The sequence below is a fragment of the Pristis pectinata genome, chromosome 2, assembly GCF_009764475.1.
Source record: "Pristis pectinata isolate sPriPec2 chromosome 2, sPriPec2.1.pri, whole genome shotgun sequence".
NCBI classification, from domain to species: domain Eukaryota; kingdom Metazoa; phylum Chordata; class Chondrichthyes; order Rhinopristiformes; family Pristidae; genus Pristis; species Pristis pectinata.
The window spans coordinates 25,432,257-25,454,446 of NC_067406.1; the positions used below are offsets into that span (position 1 = coordinate 25,432,257).

The 22,190-nt window shown below is 39.7% G+C and overlaps 1 protein-coding gene across 4 annotated transcripts in view; it reads left to right on the forward strand.

Moving 5' to 3' along the window:
* ctif (CBP80/20-dependent translation initiation factor) overlaps window positions 1-8,195 on the forward strand; it is a 159,750-nt gene extending 151,555 nt beyond the window's left edge. For all 4 annotated transcript variants that reach the window (XM_052040136.1, XM_052040154.1, XM_052040162.1 and 1 more), the window contains 2 exons: window positions 1,024-1,077; window positions 2,371-8,195. In XM_052040136.1, coding sequence (XP_051896096.1) covers window positions 1,024-1,077; window positions 2,371-2,586 — 270 coding nt within the window. In that variant the 3' untranslated portion in view covers window positions 2,587-8,195. The remainder of the gene's footprint in view (window positions 1-1,023; window positions 1,078-2,370) is intronic.
* Window positions 8,196-22,190: the final 13,995 nt, after the last annotated feature.

The following is a 22,190-nucleotide window of genomic DNA, read 5'->3' on the forward strand; positions in this document are numbered from 1 at the left end:
TACGTGCCCTCAGGCTCCTATATCTTCTACCCGATGGCAGAGGGGAGAAGAGAGAATGTCCCGGGTGGGTGGGGTCTTTGATTATGCTGGCTGCTACACCAATACAATGAGAGGTAAAGACAGAGTCCAAGGAGGGGAGGCTGGTGTCTGTGATGCGCTGGGCTGTGTCCACAACTCTCTGCAGTTTCTTGCAGTCCTGGGCAGAGCAGTTGCCGTATGTGGAGAGTTGTTATGATATGGAGTTCCCTGCTGTAAGGGTGGTGGAAACGGTTAACCAAGACATTCAAAAGGGAATTGGGCACCAGAGAGCAAATACTCTGCAGGGAAGGGAACCAATGTGGTGGTTCTGGAAGAAGCCAGCACAGACTGGATGATCTGAAGGGCCTCTTGCACCATAACAATTCTTTGCCATTATAAAAATTGTTTGAAAATTTTGATGGGGAAGAAATTTTTTTGACTGCAGTCAAAGGAGCCAAGCTAGCCTTGGTTCAATGAGCAAATGGAGAACTGATGAGGGTTTTAAAATGTGATTATTGTAACGGAGACATTTCTGGACAGGTGGAGTGGGAGAATTATGGCAGCTGCAACCACTAACCCAAATGTGACACTGATAGTATGTGTTTCTAAGAATCTAACATTGATGACACTTAATTCCGGAGAGTTTAATACCAGGAGTGCTTCTGAGAGTTTAATAATAGTTTGCACCTGTGAGTTTAACACTGGAGGCAGTTCTCATTTTTTAAAAAATCCATTTTTACATAGCAGAATCAAAGCAGTAAACTGTAATCGTTCCGTTCAATTTGGGATTGCAAGATGGAGGACCTGACGAGAACTAATCCGATGATCTCTTGGCTTGATGTCATCATGTGGCAGAACTGCAATGCTGAGGAAGTGCCAGTAAACTTTGTATAATATCATGACATTGTACATAAATTGATATATTCAGCCTTTTGAATTAATGGTCAGTATTTTCTTTCTTCCCTCCTTGAATAATCGACTCTTGCTGTTACACCTCTGCCTCAGCTGTTGCAGTCACAAGATGTCAAAGAAGATGCTGTTCTCTGCTGCTCGATGGAGGTGGGTTTTAATTATGTGATTTTTTGTTATAATTGAAGGTTCACAAAGATGTGTATATAATGACTGTGCCTGTAAATCCAGCAGTGATTTTTGTAATGTTTCACAGTTGAATCTAAATAAATGTGATTTTTTTTTCCCCTTATTGAACTTTGCCAAGAAAAAGTCCTGGACTGTACAAAGATGTATTTAAATTTGCAGCCTTCATTGTATGTTTCTGTAACAGGTGAAGTACATTGGTTTTGTGAAGAATGTGGTAGGTAGGTAGGAAAATTGGGATTGTACTTTGGATGCTGAGAGTGTTGCATGATTTTCATACTGTTTGCATTGATCTAAAGTCATGGTCATGCAGTTAGTATAAAAGGAAAGAGGGCATATTTCTAAATGGCTTTCAGGAGAACTCTTCTAGACAGTATGTTGCAAGGCCGACAAGGGACAGGAGGGAGGCAATTCTGGATTTGGTCTAGAGAATGAAGCTGGGCAGATGGAAGGACTATTAGTAGGAGAAATTTATTTATAGAAGTGATCACAACCTGATTAAATGTAGCAGAGTCACAGAATAAGACAGAGTTGGTCTGCAGTAAAGGTTCTAAATGGGGATAAAGCCAATTTTGCTAAAATGAAAAGTGATTTAATGAAAGTAGACTGGAAATAGCTACGTGAAATTTCAAATCTCAGGGCAATGGGAGATATTTAAAGATTCATGATGCACTTGGGTAAAAGATTCTATCAAGAGTACATTGCCTGCAAAACCCTATTGTCTTAAAACATGCATGTGTTATTGGGTAGCTACCAGCAGGAGGCATCTGACTATTTTCTTCCTCAGTTTCCAATCCATAGCAAGCTGGAGTCCAATGTAATGCACCAGCTTCAGACTTGCCAAGGATCTTACCTGGCACCATCTTAGACCAGGCCTTTAAACCAGGACTCTTTTCTTAAGATCTGAGGCAAGTGGTATGTTTTTCAAAGTTGTATGGATTATCCACAACCATCATATTCTGTGACCTGAACTGAAAAAAGGAGCTGTATTGGAGAAGGTTCTGATAAACAGTCATTGACCTGAAACATTAACTCTGTTTCTTTCTCCACAGATGCTACCTGATTTGCTGAGTACTTCCAGCATTTACTGTTTTTATTTGTATTCTGGATGGGTATTAGTAAGAAAATGGAGCAAGCAGTAAAAATATGCACTGGTTCTAGACACGATTGTCCACTTGTCTTAATCATTGTTTATAGTTCTTTTCAAGTTGCTTGACTATGTGAACTTTGACTTGTGTCCTTTGAATCATTTGACAGCTGCAGAGCACAGGCAAGCTACTGGAGGAACAGCTGCCAGAGATGATGACAGAGCTGCTGGCAGCAGCACGCGACAAGATGCTAGGCCCCTCGGAGTCAGCACTGACGAGGTCTCTCCTCCTCGAAGTCATCGAGCTGCATGCCAATAACTGGAACCCGCTAACCCCCACCATCACGCAGTACTACAACAAAACCATCCAGAAACTAACTGCTTAAAAAAAAAAGCCTGAAAAAAAAAGCAGGGGGGAAATAAAAGAGAAACCAGGAAGGTGGAAGAACAAAATATAGGAAGGTGCTGTCTTTTTTTTAATTAACAAAAAAAAGACTTTTTATTGGAAAAGAGGGGAATGTATTACATATAAAACAGAAAGATAAGTCCCAGCATGCTGCAAATCATTTTATGAGCGCATTCTTTCATTCGAGTGCCAATCCTTCCTTTTCCCCCTCCTGTGTTTTTGATTGTGGTTCATCAGTCTACAACACACACCTGTGGTTTGTGGAGGGCTGGAGCTAGCCTGGTATTGTGTTCAGTATGTGTATGTGTATGCGCTCTCTGTGTTTTATTTGTTCTGCCATTAAAACAGCCGTCTTGCTGGGCAGCTGGCAGAAGGTGACACTTAGCAGATGGCCTGGCAGAACAATAGAAAGCACGTTCTATGCCAGGCTCGAAAATCAATTACTTCATGCGGGGCTGGTTTTAAATTGACCTACAGTTTTTGTTTTATACACTCACTTTTCTTGATTGCTCATTCTCGGAAAGCGGGGAAAATAGTTAATATACATTTACAGTACAACTTTGCCTGCAGATTATTTTAACACAAGCTAAAATGTTTTAAGTTCTATGGCTTTACAAACAATATTTTGAAGCTATGCATTGGATTAGGTGATTGAAAGTGCAGGTTTTGAATTTTTTGTTGTTAAATTGGTTAAAGGCTAAATGCAACAGAAGTCATGTCTTGGCCTTATAAGCTAAAATTAATTTCAGTATCCCAAACTATCTGTCAATATATTGTTATGGGGGAGTTTATCCCACAGACTTACAGTATTTAGTTTGGATGGCAAGTCTGCAAAACAATTAACATAACTCTTAGTTTTCTCAACAGTTCACCTGTATTAATGAGTAAAATAATTCCCCATATAGTTGTCTGTTCAGTCACGTGATGTGCATGGAGGAACTATCTTTATGATAATTCTGTTTGCGGAACCAGAAGTGAAACATGATGGGTTATGAATTTGACTCCAGTTGATTTGTCAGGTGCTGCTGAGTTGAGACAATGTTATAAAGGTTTTTTTAAATAATGCATTGCTGCTGGTCTTGCTGTATGCAAACTGGCTTTGGCCTTTCCTAATGCAGCATTTAAGTTTCATGTATACTTACTTGGCTGTAAAGTGCTTTGGGACATCCTGAGAGTTGTGAAGACCATTCTTTCAATAAGTTTTTTTAATCGTTACAGAAGATTGAAAGTTCAGATTATCAGCATCTGACTTTGAACACCATAGTATGTTGCCACCAGGCAATACACTGCATACTTCGTTAATTTGTGTAATAAATGCTGTCTGAATTATCTTGCACAATAAGTGCTAAGTGTACTGCTCGCTGACTGGCTGTTGTAATCACCTTGATTATAATTCAGTGAATTTGTTGTGACTTTTTTTTATTGTTCTTGACTTCCCAATCAATGTTCTCTGGTATTACTACAGTTGACAGAGGACAGAGGGAGAACTGCCCACTGATTGCAACTATGTATTTTAACGCATTGTTGACAGTGATTACAAATGCATTACAGGATAGTCAGTATACGTGATAATAATTCAATCAAACTGTTCATTGATCGGCTGACCATGAATTTGGGATTGCTTACATTCTTTGGTGTTTGTTACACTATAATAGCTTCCAATTAGGTGTTTGAAGGGACTTCCTTGTACATTGAAACCTTCACAAAAGACAGTATGGCAGATTTATCTTGGACAGTGAATTATAATCCATTCTAATGCACCTGTCTAATTTTCAGGAGGTACAAAGAAGAGCCAATGGGGGCAAGCTATTGACAGGATCTGCATGGCAGGCTGGTCAAAAGAGGAAAGCCTATGAGGATCCAAGGGAAAGTGGCAATGTAGAACCAAACTTGGCTCAGTGGCAGAGTAATTATTGTTGGTGTTGGAAGGCTGTTACCAATGGGGTTCCATTGGGTTCTGTGCTCAGCTCCTTGCTTTTCGTAATATTAATGATTTAGGCTTAATTGTAGAGTGCATAATAAGGAAGTTGCAGATTCAAAAACTGTGTGGTTGATAGGAGGAAAGCTTTAGAATGCAGAATAATATAAATGGTTGAGGTGTTTGAGGAGAAAAGTGGCGAATCTGGAGAAATGGGTGGTAATGTATTTGGGAAAGGAAAGATGCAGTAAATGGGAGGATATTGAGTGACGTAGAAGGACAGAAAGACCTTGGATGGAACATCAATAAGTCCTTAAAGATAACAGGACAGGGCACTAATATGAAGATAGCACAATGCTTTCTTTGAACTGAGACATAGAATATAAGAGCATAGAAGTAATACCTGGACTGTATGCAACAGTTTGCATACTGTCTATGGGCCACCACATTACTGAAAAAGTGTGATTGTCTAAAAAGGCGCAGAGGAGAATTGCAAAGATCTTACCAGAACTGGGTTATAGAAGTATGAGGAAAGATTGCATTAGATGGGGTTGTTTACTTTGGAACAGAGGGGAGACTTAATTGTGGACTATAAAATTATGAAGGACCTACCAATGTAAATGGGAAAACCCTATTTCCCTTAGCAGAAGGGTTTAAAAAAAATAGGTGGCATAGATTTTAAGTAATTGAAAAAGAAGAGTTGAATCTCTTCTGCACCCTCTATCATGCAGTCACATTCTTCTTGAAGTCTGGTGACTAGAAATGTAGCATAACTCCAGCTGTGGCCTAACCAGTATTATATACAACTCTAACATAATCTACCTGCTTTTATATTCAGTGCCTCGACCAATAATGGCAAGTAGTCCATGTGCTGTAACCACCTTTTCAACCTGTCCAGGAATGTCTGGGAATCTGTGGGCTTGTACCGCATGATCCCTTTGTTTCTCTACATTTCCTCTGTTCTCTTGCCTTGTTCTCCAGTTCATTACCTAGCATTTATGTGGACTCTATTTTATTTAACATTTGCATAACCATTTTCCCACCACCCCCCCCCCCCCCCCCCCCCGCACCGCACCGCAGACCAAAGTGATTCTGGTAAGGTAGGATTTAATTCCTCCTCTATTTCCATGAGGAGAAGTGGTTTTGTAATGGGGCTTGTAAGAAAGAATTCTGATGTATAGAGCAATCAGTCAGCAACTGATGAAGAAGGAAAGATTAAAGTTCAGCACACAGCCTTGGGAGAAGTGAAAAGAGATATTGGCCTAGGAATTGTATTGTGTAGCATGCTTCTGCAATAGAACTTCATTGGTAAATTGATCATGTTGGCTTACTGTGCCAATCTGTATGTTTGTCATCCGCACAGGTGCGTGCATGGATGTAATTAGACATGCACAATAGTATCCCAACTACGTGCAGTCCATGTCTGGACTCGGCTCATATCTGTAGCCAACAGAAAGTGACATCCACAATTAATGTTTAGCCTACTTCAACAAGAAGTAAAGGAGATCTTCCTGCTCAAGTCTTAATCCAATAGAAGACTACATTGGGACTGGCTGCCAATTGGTGCCTTTTACATTTAAAATTTTGCCCCTCACTTCAGTTCTTTTTCAGGGGCCTTCCACCACCACATTGTAACCTCGACCCTGTCTAACCCCATTGGACCCCTTACCTCTTTGACCTCATCCTTATTGTCTTTTTTTTAACCCCAAACCTACCCTAATTACCTGGCATCTTGGACTTTGCAGCATCAGGCCTTCATACAAAATGTACATTGATATACAACTCATCACATATTCAACACCCCTTTCCTGCTGCCAAAGAACTTCTGAGCCACATGATTTCTGAAGCCGCAATGTATTTTACAACGTACATAATGTATAGGGAGCCTGCAAAACGCTGCAACAAGCACCCCACGTCAAAGCAGAAAGTAGTTTTGTCTTTATGTAATAAATAGATTACTGTACAACTAAAATGCTAACACATTTCTATGGATCTCCAAATGCGGGGCTGCACTCCTGTTAACACAAAGGCTGTCCAAAAATAAGTCAACCATTATAAATACACATGATGACACTACTCGTCATCAGGAGGGCCGCTGTTCACCTTCTGCGCAGGGCTGAGTTGATTCACTTTGGATGGCGATCCTACGGTTAGCCTCAATGGACTTGAGAGGGAATGCATTGATGACCAGACATCCATAGTTGACAATCTGTTGATAGTCAGGCCTAAAATTTTGCTCCATTTAATCTCTGCTCTTTTTTTAAAAGCAGTGTAACATGGTATGTGAATGCCTTTTTTGTTCCCAAAGCATTGATATGCTTGTGATCTTCCAATGTGCATCATTAAAAAGCATTATTGAGTTTGGCATGAAATGCCATTGTTTACAAGGTCTGTGCAGCCACTGAAACCAACTCTAGCAATGTTATGTGGCTACATGCAGTTAAAGGGATAAATGCAATGCCCAAGTACCATTGTGGCAACTGTATAGAGTGCATGTAACTTGGGGAAACCTGCAACGCAAGCAAGTCCTCGTGCATGGTCTGTATCATCCTCTGAACTAAAGGGAAAATAAGACTTCTCCCCTTGAGTGACCTTCCTGTTGGAGCATCAAACAGCAAACTGTGAGATGTGACCTAATCAACAGCAGAAGTTTGAAATTATCATGAGACTAGGAAATTGAGAATAGGCACAGGCAGGCGGTCACAGATCTCAGGACTTTCTTGCTGAAGCGTGGCCTACGTAAAGGTTGCTCCTCAGAAGTCAAAATAAGAGGCTCTCTCACTGTAAATGTTGGATGAATGCAATATCTTTGGCGATTGAGCCTTTCTGTGACTCTCGCCACATGGTCTCTGTGGCTGCCTGTGGTGCAGTAAGAGGAGTGTTTGGTATAAACGTATATCCGTGGGAAATAAGTCATTAAATCAGAAGTATAGTTGAAGGTATCAGGAAGGCTCAGTTCTAAGTAAGAACAATGTTTGAAGTGAACAGTGTTTAAAGGAACCAGTGAGGCTGCAGAACACTGGAGTGGCCTGATGTTGAATGTAGTTTGGGTGTGACCGACCTATTAAATAGCATGATTTTGAGGAAGTAGAGATAGTAAGAGTTATTTGTTCAGTGAGTAAATAAGGATTGTTGTTTTCTGCACCAGGGAGGTTGAAAACCAAACTGAAATACAAAATATGGACATGACACCATTACTGACATCATTGTCGAGAATTTCTTGCTGGAACCATGTTTATAGCTTTAGCGGAACTTCTATCAGAACACCAGCAGGCCTGAAGATTGGCACGATTTTGTTCTGCATGGGATTAACCTTCAACTGCCCATCACTTTTTTTCTCGCTGCTGTGAGAATGAATTTCTCGGCTTTAACATAGGATCGTGTATAAAGTGTGGTGAGGCACCAGAGAGCAGTTCCCAACCGTACCACAGCACAAAGTTAGTGTCTTCAAGAGCAAAAGGAGGAAGATGCTAAGCAACTGGAATGTAGGAAAATGAATCCTAAAAGCCACAAGATACTATTGCTAAATTCCCTGGACCGGTAGACAAAGAATTATCATGGGCACCATTATTTGGAGCAGTGGGTCCTTTAGCAGATCTCTTGTCTCTGATTAAGAAGTTGTATGTTGAAGTCACATTCCAGAGACTTGAGCATAACAATCTAGCCTGAAGGTTCGGAGAGTGTCCTTGCATTGTCTGGATAACATCTTTCAGATGAAACAAACCAAGAACCTTTTTATTTCCTCAGATGGATGCAAAAATCACATGACACTGAATTGAAGAGCGGGAATATTACCCTGATTATTTAACCAATATTTATCTATTGATCAACATCCCTAAAACAGATATCATGTTATTATCACACCGCTATTAGCGGGACCTAGCTGTGCACAAATTGGCTGCTGTGTTTCCTGCACTCCAACATTGACCACACTTCATGAAGTACTTCAAAAGCTGTAAAGATCTTAAGATATGAAAGGGACTTGAAAGACGCTATAAATACAAGTCTTTTCACCAAGGCATGTTCTGAATCATAAATAACTAATGCAAATTTTTATCATGCATCTATTTACCATTGTACACTTGTTAAGGAGTTCTTTATCTTGGATTGGTCCTATTAAATATTCCTATTCATGATGAACACCAACAAAATATTTTTGTTAAAGAGTCTGAGTTTTATTTTGAGTTATTTAATATCCACTAATATTAGATTTGTAGCATGTATATGTGTTGTAAAGTTGAGGTAATTCTAGGTTTCATGCTCAGCAAAATATTTCTCCTGTTTTTGTTTCATTTCCTTTAATGGAATATTAAAGCAAATGGAAACAAAGGCTGAATAACTAGTCATTGTATTTTAGCTTTTAATTTATGTATGTAGATATGCTGCTGGAGAGAATGCCAATAATATTTAGCTTTATACGGGTTTAATATTTTTAGTGAGTTTACTCCATAATCCAACATTATCGATCACTTTACCAGTATAATTATAGTTATCCAACTATATTTGAAGGATTTATTTTGCTGCATTTTATTTTTTTAATGAAATAGAATATTTTATAATACCATACAACTTTTTTTCTTTCTCCCTTTTTCCCTATCCCTGGCCCTTGCAAAATAATTCATCTGCATTAATTTAGCTAAGGTTTCTTGAGAGTAATGTCTTCATCAAAATAGGGTGAGTTTAAAACATTTTGTCTGTTTTGCTTTTGATACAGGGTATTATTTCCATTGCATCAAAAAATTGCTAAATTTTCAAATGTATGTCAGGATGCCAAATGGTATTCTGTTAACATTCTCATCTGTTAACACTAGCTTTGTTATTTTATATTTTAGCCTTTATTCATTTTTTTCAGGATGTGGGTATTGCTGGCAAGGCCAGTATCTATTACTTTATCCCTATTTGCCCTTGAGAATATGGTGGTGAGGCCACCCTTCTTGAACCACTTGAGTGCTGCTGGTGCAGGTACTCGCATATTGTTGGGTAGGGTTTTCCAGGATATGGATCCAATGACAATGTAATTCCAAATTACACTTGTGTGCAACTTGGAGGGGAACTGAGAAGTGGTAGTAATCCCATGTACCTGAAGCCCCTATCTTTAATGATAAAGGCCACAGGTTTGAGAGATGAAGTCAGAGTAACCTACAGGGTAACGACAGTGCATTTTGTAGATTCCATTCACTACAGTCACCATGTACAGGTGCTGGCTGGAGTGCCAATCAAATGAGCTGCTTTGCCCTGGATGGTATCGAGCTTTTGAGTGGTTTTGCAGCTAAATTCATTCGGCAAGTGAGATATTCCATTGCATGGTACCTTGTTGATGTTGGAAAAAACTTTTGGGTATTGGGATGTGAATTGCTCACAGCAGGATACCCAGTCTTTGACCTGTTCTTGAAGCCATGGTACTTATGTGCCTGGTCCATTTGAATTTCTGGTTGATGTTGATGTTACTGGTGAGGGCTTGGAGATGGCTGTTGTCTGGCAGTTTTGTGGCACAAAAGTTGCTTGCTAACTTATTATCCCATGCCTGCAAGTTGTCTTAGCATGGACAGCCTCTTTTCCTGAGGAGTTGCAAACCAAAGTGAATATTTCACAGATTCCCTTCATCTGACTTTGATGGAAAGCATGTCATTGATGCTAGCAGCTGAATCTTACAGTAAAGCCCTGGGGTGTGATGATTGCCTTTGCATCAAATTCAAGTGACAACACAAGCCACCTAAAAATGTGGTGCCAACCTGGTTTTGGAGAGCAAAGTCTGATATGTGACTTTCTATCATATCTAAATTGGGAACTGATATCATGATTTGAAATTCCACCCAAATCTTTGCAGGATGACACCTTTTCACATCCTTCCAGTTGGAATACCTGTGCATTATCCTTGTCTCCTGGCATTCGGATAGCTTCCTACAGAATAGTGATTTGCATTCAATTTCATGACCTTTTATATTTTGAAAATCATATGAATAACACCCATAAGCATCCTTATCCCTTCCCTTAACCACCTCTTCAATAAAATGCAATCAATTTTTTCAGGCATGACATAAATCCATGGTCACCTGAAAATTCTCAAGATGTTCATGTGCTCTATCCATAATTATAGAGTTCAGAAATTTCCTGTCAATAGATATTGGGCTAACTGGTCTGTAATTGCCCAGTTTCAACCGCCCCCCCCCCCCCCCCCACACTCGTGTCTTTTCTAAAGAGCAGTGCAGCTTGCAGTGTTTTTAATCTGTAGGATTGGATCCTGAAACAAGAGACTTTGAATGATAATTAGGGATTTTGGAATGTTTTCACCTACCTTCCTTTTAAAATGTTGGGGTTGAAGTCGTCTAGTTTTGGGTCACTTGTCTCCCTTCAATGTCACTATTTTCCTCACTGCTATTATGTTGCTAACATTCATTTGGGGAGCCCCCTACTTGATTTACTATTAGTTTCCGTGGAATATCCAGTAGACTATTTTCTTCCTCTACTGAGATAAAGTAACTGATTAAAATATCTGCTGGATCCTTATCTGTACTATCACTGACAATTTTTAAGTGACTCATTTTACTCTTCAGCACACCATTTTCTCCTAATGTTAAAAGCTTTCATTTTGATTTTGATACCTCTTCCACCTTTTGGTATATTCTGGTATAACAAATTCTCAGTTCTGTCACTTTTTGCTCCTTCCAAATCAATAGGATCTGTGGTAGGTTTTATATTTTAGTACTTCTGTTTTTTTTGCTAGATTTATGAAACCACTACTCCCTTTAGCCATCCATTTCATTTCTTTCGGCAGCTTCTGTGGAGTTCTAACCAGTTCTGTAGAGCACTGGGTTATTTTTTGACCACCTTCCACAGATCTTCTGTCACTTTAAACAGAAAATTCTGGAAACACTCAACAACTATGGCAGCATCAGAGAAAACAGAGTTTTGGGGTGGTAGATCCTTCATCAGAATTTCTAGGATTTGCTATTTGTATTTCAGATTTCCAGCATCTGCAGTTTATTTGATTTTCACCTTATCGATTTGCCCATTTAACTGTGGACAGTCTTTGCTGTCAATACATTAATGCAAAATATAGAAGTGGAGTATTATAAAATGGTTAGATAAACCTAAGAAAAAGGAACAGGAAGAGGTCATTTGGCCCCTTCCAGGCTGTTCCACCATTTAACAAGATCATGACTCCCCTTCTCCCTCAGCACAGTTTTCCCACTCCCTATCCCTTGATTCCTTCAGTACCCAGAAATGTATTGACATTGGTTTTGAATTCAGTCCATGACTGAGGCTCCACAGCCCTCTGAGCAGAGAATTGCAACGATTCTCCACACTGAGAAGGAAGAAATTTCTCCTTTGTTCAGTGATAAATTATCTCTATACAAGGCACAAGTGCCAGTAAGTATTACAAATGCCTTGTGTTTTCATGAATATTCCCTTTTCTGCAGTAAGGCTGAAGCTATCATTGACCCAGATGGGAAAGCATTGTATTCAACGTTATCCTGAATTTATAGAATAACTTTTTTTTGCAAATCATGCATTTATCCATTAAAAACTTTTGTATTTCATCTTTTTGTCCAAGAAAATTCTATAATTGGTGGGGTTGAATAGATTAGAGTAGGGTTATCTAGACAAAGCAGACTTTCCTGTTTCTGAAGTTTTGTACAGGTGAGCCAAGAATTGCTTAAAATTCTTTAGAAATATTACAGAGGTAATCATAATCTCTGTATGTCTCATTTGCTCCTGTCACCCTCCCATCAATAATTATTGCAAGAATTTCAGTCATGCCACGCCAAATTAAATAATTTCTAAAGATCCAAAGTGTTGGCACAGCAGCATTTGTCAGAGTAACTTGGCACTAATGTAACTGAGGGTCTTTTTTTTCTAAAGAAGGACAAGTATCTTAGTAACTATTACTACAAATGTTGTCATTAGGTTGGATCCTAAAAGATCCACAAAATCTAGATCTTCAATTCTGCTCACAGGATAAAGAACCAGATTTAGTAATGTTACAGTTGAGAGCTACCAACAGTGGTCTCCTAAATTTCAACCCAAAGCAGTGGTTGTATAAAATCAGTTTTGGTAGAACCTGGAGAATCAGAGTCTCTGGAATACATTCATTATCTAACCACATGAACTGAGTTTTTGAGAGCTGTCTCTGCTCTAGAATTTATGGACATTTTATTTTAAAGGCATGTCAATTTCAGACCTGGCAATAGTAGGATTTTTGATAGAGAAGATACTGAGGGTCATAAAGCCAACAGAGGCAAGATACAGAAATGCAATGATTTCATTGAATAGAGGAACACACCAAGGCAATGAGTGGCTTACAGTTCCTGAGTTCGCTACAATGTTATAAATGAATCTTTGCTCCTTGGAGGGCTAATATCTACAGATTAATTATTGAGGAACAGAGACTTTTGTTTGGATTATGTGGAACTTTCTATTTGATAAAATTGCATGACTTTTATCTTAGCTGATTGCAGTCATATCCTCAAATGTTTATACCTAGTACTTTTGAAACAGGTAAGGCATAATTTGCCATAATCTCCATTTTCCCTCGCCTCCATGGCTGCTTTCTCTGCAGCTGGTCTGTGGTTGCTTGGAGAGATATTCTTTAAGGTTAGACCATCTTGGGGTTAGTGTGGCACTGATGTTGCAGATGTGAGCTCTGCATTTGATCCCATTTTAGTGCATGAATCAATGTGAGAAATGCCATTGTGCTACTCTTGGTGTACTTTTGCCCAACCTCTCAAAAGTTTTCAGGAGATCCTAGTAGGTGTTAGTGCTATAAGCAGCACTCACTTAGCTTAGTAAAAGAGGATGGAGGCCCAACTTAAAAGTACAGATGTCTTTTTTTTCCACTTGTAAACATTGAAGCATTAGCTGTTAAAATGTTTGAAATTTTATCACCATCAGAGATCATTCCATCTTCTGCTGTCCACCTTTAGCCTTGAGTAGTATTTGCAAAAAATGGACAGTCCCAAACCAAGGATGTCTAGATTGCTGAATTATTTTGTCTATTTTAATCTAAATTATATTAGGTTTACATGATGAATAAATCAGAATGGCATTGGAAATGTATGTTGTGAAAGGAATCACCTCAGCATGCTAAGGATCCCTCACTCCAGCTGAGCTTTCTATAGTAAGCAGTGCTTTCTTCATTCTGGGTCTTGCATGCAAATATGCAACAATAATATCTGGCAACCTGAGAATTGTTGTGACCACTAATGTGTGGGAAAAGAGAAATGATTAATGAAATTTGTTTTTTTAAATTTGGATATGATTTTCTTTCAGCAAAGTAATTGTATCAAGTTTTCAGATATAATTTTGCTTTTCCAATGTTAAACAACATAGCATGAATTAATACCTCAGATAAAAATGTATTGTTTTGCTCCTTTTTAAATTTGGGTTTTGCACTATTTTTAGTTTTTGTTCATTTTTGTTTTTAAATGTATGTTTTTTAAAATGTATGTCAAAAAAAATACATGTTCAAAGTACCATTGTCATTTTTATTTGGTTTCTGAAAACATGCACTAAGCATCATGTTCACAAAAAGCCATACAGCATTTCTATAAAACCTTGACTGCACAATTCTTTAAATAGTAAGACATAATTCTTTTTCTCATTACCCCCTATTTCCAACTGGTATTAGGTGAAATATCAAAGGGTATTCACTTAAGTGGCCATTAGAGGGCATCTCAGCCAGATCTGTCTTCACCCAATGTCCATGTACCTCATTTAAATGCCACTAGTCAGATGATAACCTGCTTTGGATAGAGAGCAGCAGCTGGCCAGCAACAAGGGAAGGGGTTGAAAATTAATAGGGAACACTGAGAAGCCTGCAGGCAGCAAGGTAAATCTGTGTTGCATCCATCGGTGGGACTTGCCCTGCACTCCTGACTCCACAAATAGAATTTCCAACTTAGCTTAAAGGACCCTACTTTTTTTTTTGGTCCATTACTCTCAGGAGCAAGTTGGAATGCCAGCAGCATCCTGTGTACTAATGGACTTCTGTTTGCATTTATTTATTAAACTCCTCCTGGGTTCTGGGCGTATGGGGTGGGGTAGCTCATTCTCTGGGCAAAACCTGAAACATTAAATTGATAGGAACAGTTAAATGGGTATGCTCCATTTAAGTGGGGCCCACGCTCCTTGAGAGCAAAGTGGAACAGCATTCCATAGGGCTCAGTACTTGATCCCTTGGTTTCTGTAATAAAGATTAATGATTTGGATCTAAATGTAGGGGGTGATACATTGATGATCAAAATATTGCAATGTGGTTGACAAGTGAGAAGGGAACTTTCAGATCACAGGAAGAGATTAATAAACTGGTCAGTTGGGCAGATAAAAGTAAATAGAATTTAATCCACAGAAGCAAAAAAATAAACTGCTGGGGGAACTCAGCACAGCAAGCAGCATCTGTGGAAGCAGGAGGATGGGATGTTTCGGGTGAAGATCATGCTTCAGGAATGGGACAGTCTTTTTCTACAGTCTCAACCCAAAACATTAACCATCCCTCTGCCTCCACGATGCTGCCTGACCCACTGATTTCCTCCAGCAGTTTTTTTTTGCTCCAGATTTCAGCATCTGTAGTCTCTTGTGTCTCGGTTAATGGAAAGCGAAGTCAATCCATGTATTTTGGGAGGAGCAACAGGGTATGAAAATTTACAATTAGTGGGAAGATATTGAGTGGTGTGAAAGAACTGAGGCACGTTGGAGAGTGTGGCCACAAATTGTTAAAGGTAGTAGGACAAGTCAGAATGATTATGATTATGAAAGGGATTCTTTCCTGTATTAGCCAAAGTATAGAATACAAGAACAGATAGGTCTTCCTTGAAATGTGCACAATGCTGGTGAGGCCACAGCTTGAGTACTGCATATTGGTATGGTATTGGTCTATTATTGTCACTTGTACCAAGGTATAGTGAAAAACTTGTCTTGCATACCGATCGTACAGGTCAATTCATTACACAGTGTAGTTACATTGGGTTAGTACAGAGTGCATTGATGTAGAACAGGTAAAGACAATAACAGAACAGTACAAAGTGTCACAGCTATAGAGAAAGTGCAGTGCAATAAGGTGCAAGGTCACAACAAGGTAGATCGTGAGGTCATAGTCCATCTCATCGTATAAGGGAACTGTTCAATAATCTTATCACAGTAGGGTAGAAGCTGTCCTTAAGTCTGGTGATACGTGCCCTCAGGCTTCTGTATCTTTTACCTAATGGAAGATGAGAGAAGAGAGAATGACCCAGGTGGGTGGGGTCTTTGATTATGCTGGCTGCTACACCAAGACAGCGAGAGGTAAAGACAGAGTCCAAGGAGGGGAGGCTGGTGTCTGTGATGCGCTGGGCTGTGTCCACAACTCTCTGCAGTTTCTTGCGGTCTTGGGCAGAGCAGTTGCCGTACCAAGCTGTGATGCATCCAGATAGGATGCTTTCTATGGTGAATTCATTAAAAGTTGGTGAGAGTAAAAGGGGACAAACCGAATTTCTTTAGTCTCCTGAGGAAGTAGAGGTGCTGGTGAGCTTTCTTGGCCATGGCATCTACCTGATTTGACTAGGACAGGCAGTTGATGATGTTCACCTCCAGGAACTTGAAGCTCTCAGCCCTCTCGACCTCAGCACCATTGATGTAGACAGGTGCATGTACATCGCCACCTTTCCTGAAGTCAATGACCAGCTCTTTTGTTGACATTAAGGGAAAGGTTGTTGTCATGACACCATTCCACTAAGCTCTCTATCTCCTTCCTGTACTCCAACTCATCACTGAGATACGGCCTACAACGGTGGTATCATCTGCAAACTTGTAGATGGAGTTGGACCAGTCTGGCCACACAGTCGTGAGTGTATAGGGAGTAGAGTAGAGGGCTGAGGACACAGCCTTGTGGGGCACCAGTGTTAAGAATAATTGTGCTGGAGGTATTGCTGCCTATCCTCACTGATTACAGTCTGTTGGTTAGAAAGTCAAGGATCCAGTTACAGAGGGAGGTGTTGAGTGCTAGGTCTTGGAGTTTGGTGACAAGTTTGCTTGGGGTTATTGAGATATTGTTCTGGTCATCACAGTATAGAAAAGATGTGATTGCACTGGAGATGATGCAAAGTCTGAAATAAACACAAAGTTATGGATAGGTTGAGTTAGTTTTCTTCAGAACAGAGACTTAATTTAGGTGTATAAGATTGGCCTAGATAGATGAGCAGAGGGGTCAAAAACCAGTGGGCATAGACTTAACGTAGTTGGTAGAAAGATTTGTGAAAATATAATCACCCAGAGTGTGACAAGCGTCAGGAGCTCTGCTTGAAAGGCTAGGGGAGGAAGAAACCCTCATATTTAAACCTGCAAGGCTATGGACTTAGTGCTGGAAGGTAGGATTAAATAGGTTAACACATTTTGGACTGACGCACATGAAGGGCCGAATGACCAACTATTGTGTCGTAAATTTTAATGATTATCTTTTACATTATGGAGGCCAAGTAATTCTGAGACTTATCATGGCCAATTGGTCCACTCTATCAAAATGCTCCTGATTATGAAAACATTGGAAAATGCAAAAAGTGTCCATTCAATGTAAACCTGTAGCTCTTATAATTGGGTGATTATAGAGAGATTTTTGGTGCTTTTCTTTGTACCATGATCAGTATTTGAATGTTACTTCTGATCATTGGGAAATAATATAGTAGCTTCATTCTTGCCAGAGAATTATGGCTTCAGTATGACATTCAACAATTAATACTCTTAGTAAAGTCCTCCTCTTTCTTAATTGCTGCTGCAGAGTAATTGGAAATGTTAACCACCTAGTCCAATAATGCCCCTTGATCTCTTTGAACCTCGGCAGTTGATATATGAATGGCATCTAGTCGTCTTAACAATATTTTACACTTAAGCCTAACACAGTTCTACGGTAGCGTAGCGGTTAGCGCGACGCTTCTACAGCGCCAGCGATCGGGGTTCGATTCCCGCCGCTGTCTGTAAGGAGTTTGTACGTTCTCCCCTGTCTGCGTGGGTTTCCTCCGGGTGCTCCGGTTTCCTCCCACATTGGAAAGACGTACAGGTAGGTTAATTTGGGGGTTTAAAATGGGTGGCGCGGACTCGTTGGGCCGAAAGGGCCTGTTACCACGCTGTAAATAAAAAATTTTTTAAAAATTTAATTTTTTGCAAGCATCATTTAACTTATTTTATACAATTATGGTCTGACTAATCAGATATGACATTTCTCCTCTCCCATTCAAACCCTGCCCCCTCACAAAAAAACAAAATTGGTATCATCTGGGAACTTGATACTTTGCATTAAACATATGAATGCAAGTTATTACTAAAATTTGGGAACTGTATGCATGCCAATGCTGACAATCTCTTCATTCTCTTTCCTCTCTCCCACATCCTCATCATTATTTCTACAAAACTTAACCACAGCTTCCTACCCTTTTAGTCATTTTCTTTCCCATTTCCAGCTTTTATCATTAAGTCCCATTGCATACGGCTTAAGTGATGGCATTTCATCTGGAACAGCTGTGAAAGCCTTTTTGACATCTAGGTGGAGAATGTTGTTTATCAATTCTAACCTCTGAGTCAATCGCTCAGCTTCCAGGAATGGGGAGAGTGAGTAAAATGATTAACTATTATTGCCCTTCATTATTTGCATTCATAATAGTGGTTGGTGACTTTTGTCAGGTGAAGCACAGAGATGCATGCTTAACCAAGCCAGTATGTTACCATAGCAATATGTACTTTCTGTGAAACCCCACCATCAACCTAATAAAGCTGTGAGAGGCTGGGAGGTTGTCTAAAATACACCAACCAATAAATCCTTCATGGGAACTTTCCCATGGGAAGTCCACACCCCCCCCCCAAAAAAAATTCTGATAGAAAAAATTAGGCTATCAGTTTTGAAACAGCCTGCTTTAAATTAATCTGATTTCAAATTATAGATGGAAGGGCTAATAACTCTTCCACCCAAATGCCCTGCCTCATTTTGTCATTATGTTGGAAAAAGAAAATTAGACAGCTGATAAATAGAAGCACATCCAAATTTAAATGCCCATCTCCGTTTGGAAGTCTCTGCGGAGTTTGATATGAGGAGCCTTACCAGTAGAGTTCAATAAATACCTATCGTATAAATCTGGGTGGGTAACATTTATTGGCTTGGATATGGATGTATGAATGGAGGGTAGGGTTAGTCCTGGTTTAACCAATACAAAAGGTCCAGAGCATGACTCTTTCCTCCTTTGCAGGTTTCCCTCTCAGTGGTCAATCTCATTAGTAAGCTTGGCTTCAGATCTAAGTAGCAAGGACTGGAGCATGTATGTTCATGGGAGTGGGTCCAATAACTGAATGGATGGTTCACGGGGTTCAGCATAAATCCTGACGAGAGTTAGGTTGAGGTCCAGCAGGATAGTCACACAGTGGTGCAGCTAGTAGAGCTGCTAATGCGCAGCTCCAGCGATTCGATCCTGATCTTGGGTGCTGTCTGTATGGAGTTTGCACATGTATGGGTTTCCTCTGGAGTCCTCCAGTTTCTTCCCACATCCCAAAGACTTGCAGGTGAGTATGTTAATTGGGCATTGTAAATTGCACCGAATTAGTAGATGAGAGGTAGAATCTGGGGGAGGGGTGTGTGCAGTTGATGGTAATGTGGGGAGGAAAAATGGGATTCATGTAGGATGTGTAAATGGGTGGTTGATGGTCAGTGCAGACTTAGTGGGCTGAGAGGTCTGTTTCTATGCTGTGTGACTGTGATTCCACCAGGTTCAGTCAGGAGACTCCTGGGGCCCGTGCACATCAGATTGGGAAGTTAAAACCTCATGGATCTCAGGCTGTGTGCTTAAGGTAAATGTTTTCCCATCAGTTCAATCCCACTTACACAATCTGGCAACAGATTGGTAACTTGCTCAAGAAAACAATAAAAATATGTTCCTGTGAAATGTTCCCTCCAGTTCAGGTGATGAGAATGTCCTTCATCACAATAGAGTCAGTTGAAAAACTTATCCCTGCCACCCTTTTGTTACTGTGGACACTGATAGATATTTCTCACTGATTAAAGTACATGCCGTCAGCTCAGTTAGCCCTGTGGCAGGCAATTACCCTTGTCAAATAATGTGATAATCCTATTGAAAGCCGATAAACTCGGTGCCATGTGTTCAAAGACCTGTAACCTTGATGGGGTGGCATTGTTTCCCAGGGAGTACTGTTGGTGCTGCAAAAGCACTCATGGGATAGTAAGTAAAGTTTTGAAACACACTAAGAGGGTCATAGGTTCTGCTCTGTGATGTCACACCAGCATTATTCCATTAGTTCTACTCATTTCATAAGTATTGTATCCAGCAGGTTCCAGACTTAACTCTGGTATGAAAAGATAAGCCTCGGCCATCCATAAAAATTATTTCACAATGGATAAGTACCAACACTAATCCATTTTGATACAAGTTACCAACTCATTTCCTGGAAAGGGAACCCAGATAATATTTAAAAAACCCAGAACATAACAATGAAGGTTCAAATCTGAAGTAAAACATGCAAATTTATTAGAATTGGTGGAAAATAAGGGTTGTAATTTTGGGCGATCCTTAGTTGCCACAAGAGGATTGTACTGAAAATTTAACTTATTTTCAATTTGGATGAAGAAGTTAGTGTATTTACAGCATTTATTTTAAAAAATAGATAAACCCAAAATTAATTTCTCAATAAGATTATGGAGGAAGTTGGTGCAAAAACAAAGGCAAGAACGCTTAATACTTTTGCTAAAATTCATCATTGGTAGAAATCTAACCTTCTTTCAATCCCGTACTGTGATCTTAATGAAGCTTTTCCTTGCTTTGCCCACCTCTTATTGGTATTATTTGTGGCTATTAGGCAGAGATCATCAAGGTGATGGGGAAGTAAACAGTATGATGGATATCTTTGCTTTAGACATTCCAAAATGCAATACAAGTATTGGAATATTATTGGAACTATAGATCATAGTGATTGGGAGATAAAGATAGTTTACTACTTGGAGTTAACCATTCATCAGGACAGTTCTGATTCCAATCAAACTTTTAACCAAAATCATTTGTATTTTTAATCTCAGAATGCCAGTTCACAATATATTGATGTGTATTTTGGTTTAAAAAAAACAAATAAGATTAAACTCCTAAAGAGCTGCAGAAGGTATTAATTTTTTTAATGAGTAAGAGAGCTTCTGTCTTCTGACAGTATGAGCCTGAGGCAGACCACACTGGGGTTTAGGTCCTGACGCTCCACAACTGCTGTTTCATTCAAAACAAAAGCAGTAATCCAATATTCTTTCAACGTTTTGTGAACCTTCGATGCCCCTTTACTGAAATATAGCTGAAAGTGTTTTTACATTAACAGCCAGATGGTCCATTATTTCTTCCAGCAGCTGAATGTCTGCAGCTCAGAGGCATTGTGCATTTTTGCCCACCATCACCCCCACCCCCTTTTTATAAAAGCAGTTCAGCACTCTGTGACCTTTTCACCCTAGATTTGTCGACTTCTGGGTGCCAACTGTCCTTATCAGACAAGACCATGAAAAACCCAGAGACATTAGACGGCACAGTGGAGCCAGTGAGACTTTGATTAAACAGATGGCAATAGTTTGGAACCCTCCCTCTCCATTGTCCACATTCTCCCCATCCCTGAAATCATAACCCTTTTCTGTTAAGACATGTATAAACACCATAAGTAACAGAATTATTCAAATTGAGAAGCTAGAAATGTAGTCACAAAAAATAAGATACATGCTGTAACTAATCCATCTGGCCCAGAAGGTCAAGATATCTGGCTGTTGTTAATTACCAGCGAATTAAGCCACAGAAAAAAAACTTCAGAATTTTGGCACTGAGCTGAATCTGTAGAACGAGGAGACAGGGTTTAGCTTATTCAGAGAATTCCAGATAGACCCTTTGCCGCTATGCTGAATAAACTGACCACAGCTCGAGCAATCATGAAATCACACACCAGAGAAAGAAGCCATTTGGTCCATAATGATGATGCCAGCTCCTTGTAAAAGACGTTCAATTAGTTCTACTCCCTTACTCTTTCCCCAGAGTCCAGCAGTTTTTCCCTCATTTTAAGTTCATAACCAATTCCCTTTTGAACAATGCTTTTGAATATGTTTCACTAGTCAATGCATTTTTTTTATTGTAAATAAGGAGAAACATTTTTCCCCCAAGTTATGGATTTTCTATCCTTACCAAAGTAGATATGTTTCCATCACTTACTATCTTAATTTGCAGATGTTGGGGTGGGGGGGGAGGGTCGCCACTGTGTTTGTAGCAGTGAAGGACAGGTTTTAAAATATCAAGACTGGCAAAATATTGATAAATCATCATTTTTGGATCACCTTTTGGCATACCAGCTGGAAAATCGTCCACTTGTGGGTGTTGCCTTAGCATAAGATTGAGCTCAGTTGTGATGATCGACCCTCATTCCCTCTCCTCTGTCAGTGGTCAGCTGGGGGAGTTTTTGGGCCATTAAAAATGAGAGAGATCAGCCCTGGAAAAAATGAAAAGTCTTGAGGAAACAATTTCCACTATTTATGGCAGTGAGCTGTTGATCAAATAACTATTGCTTAAGAGTAACCTAACACAATGGTGGGGCCATAAACATGAAAAGAGTGGGACTTGCATCACCTTCCTGGATGACTAATTTCCTAGTGGGTAGGAATATTGGAGCCACACCGTAAAGGAGTG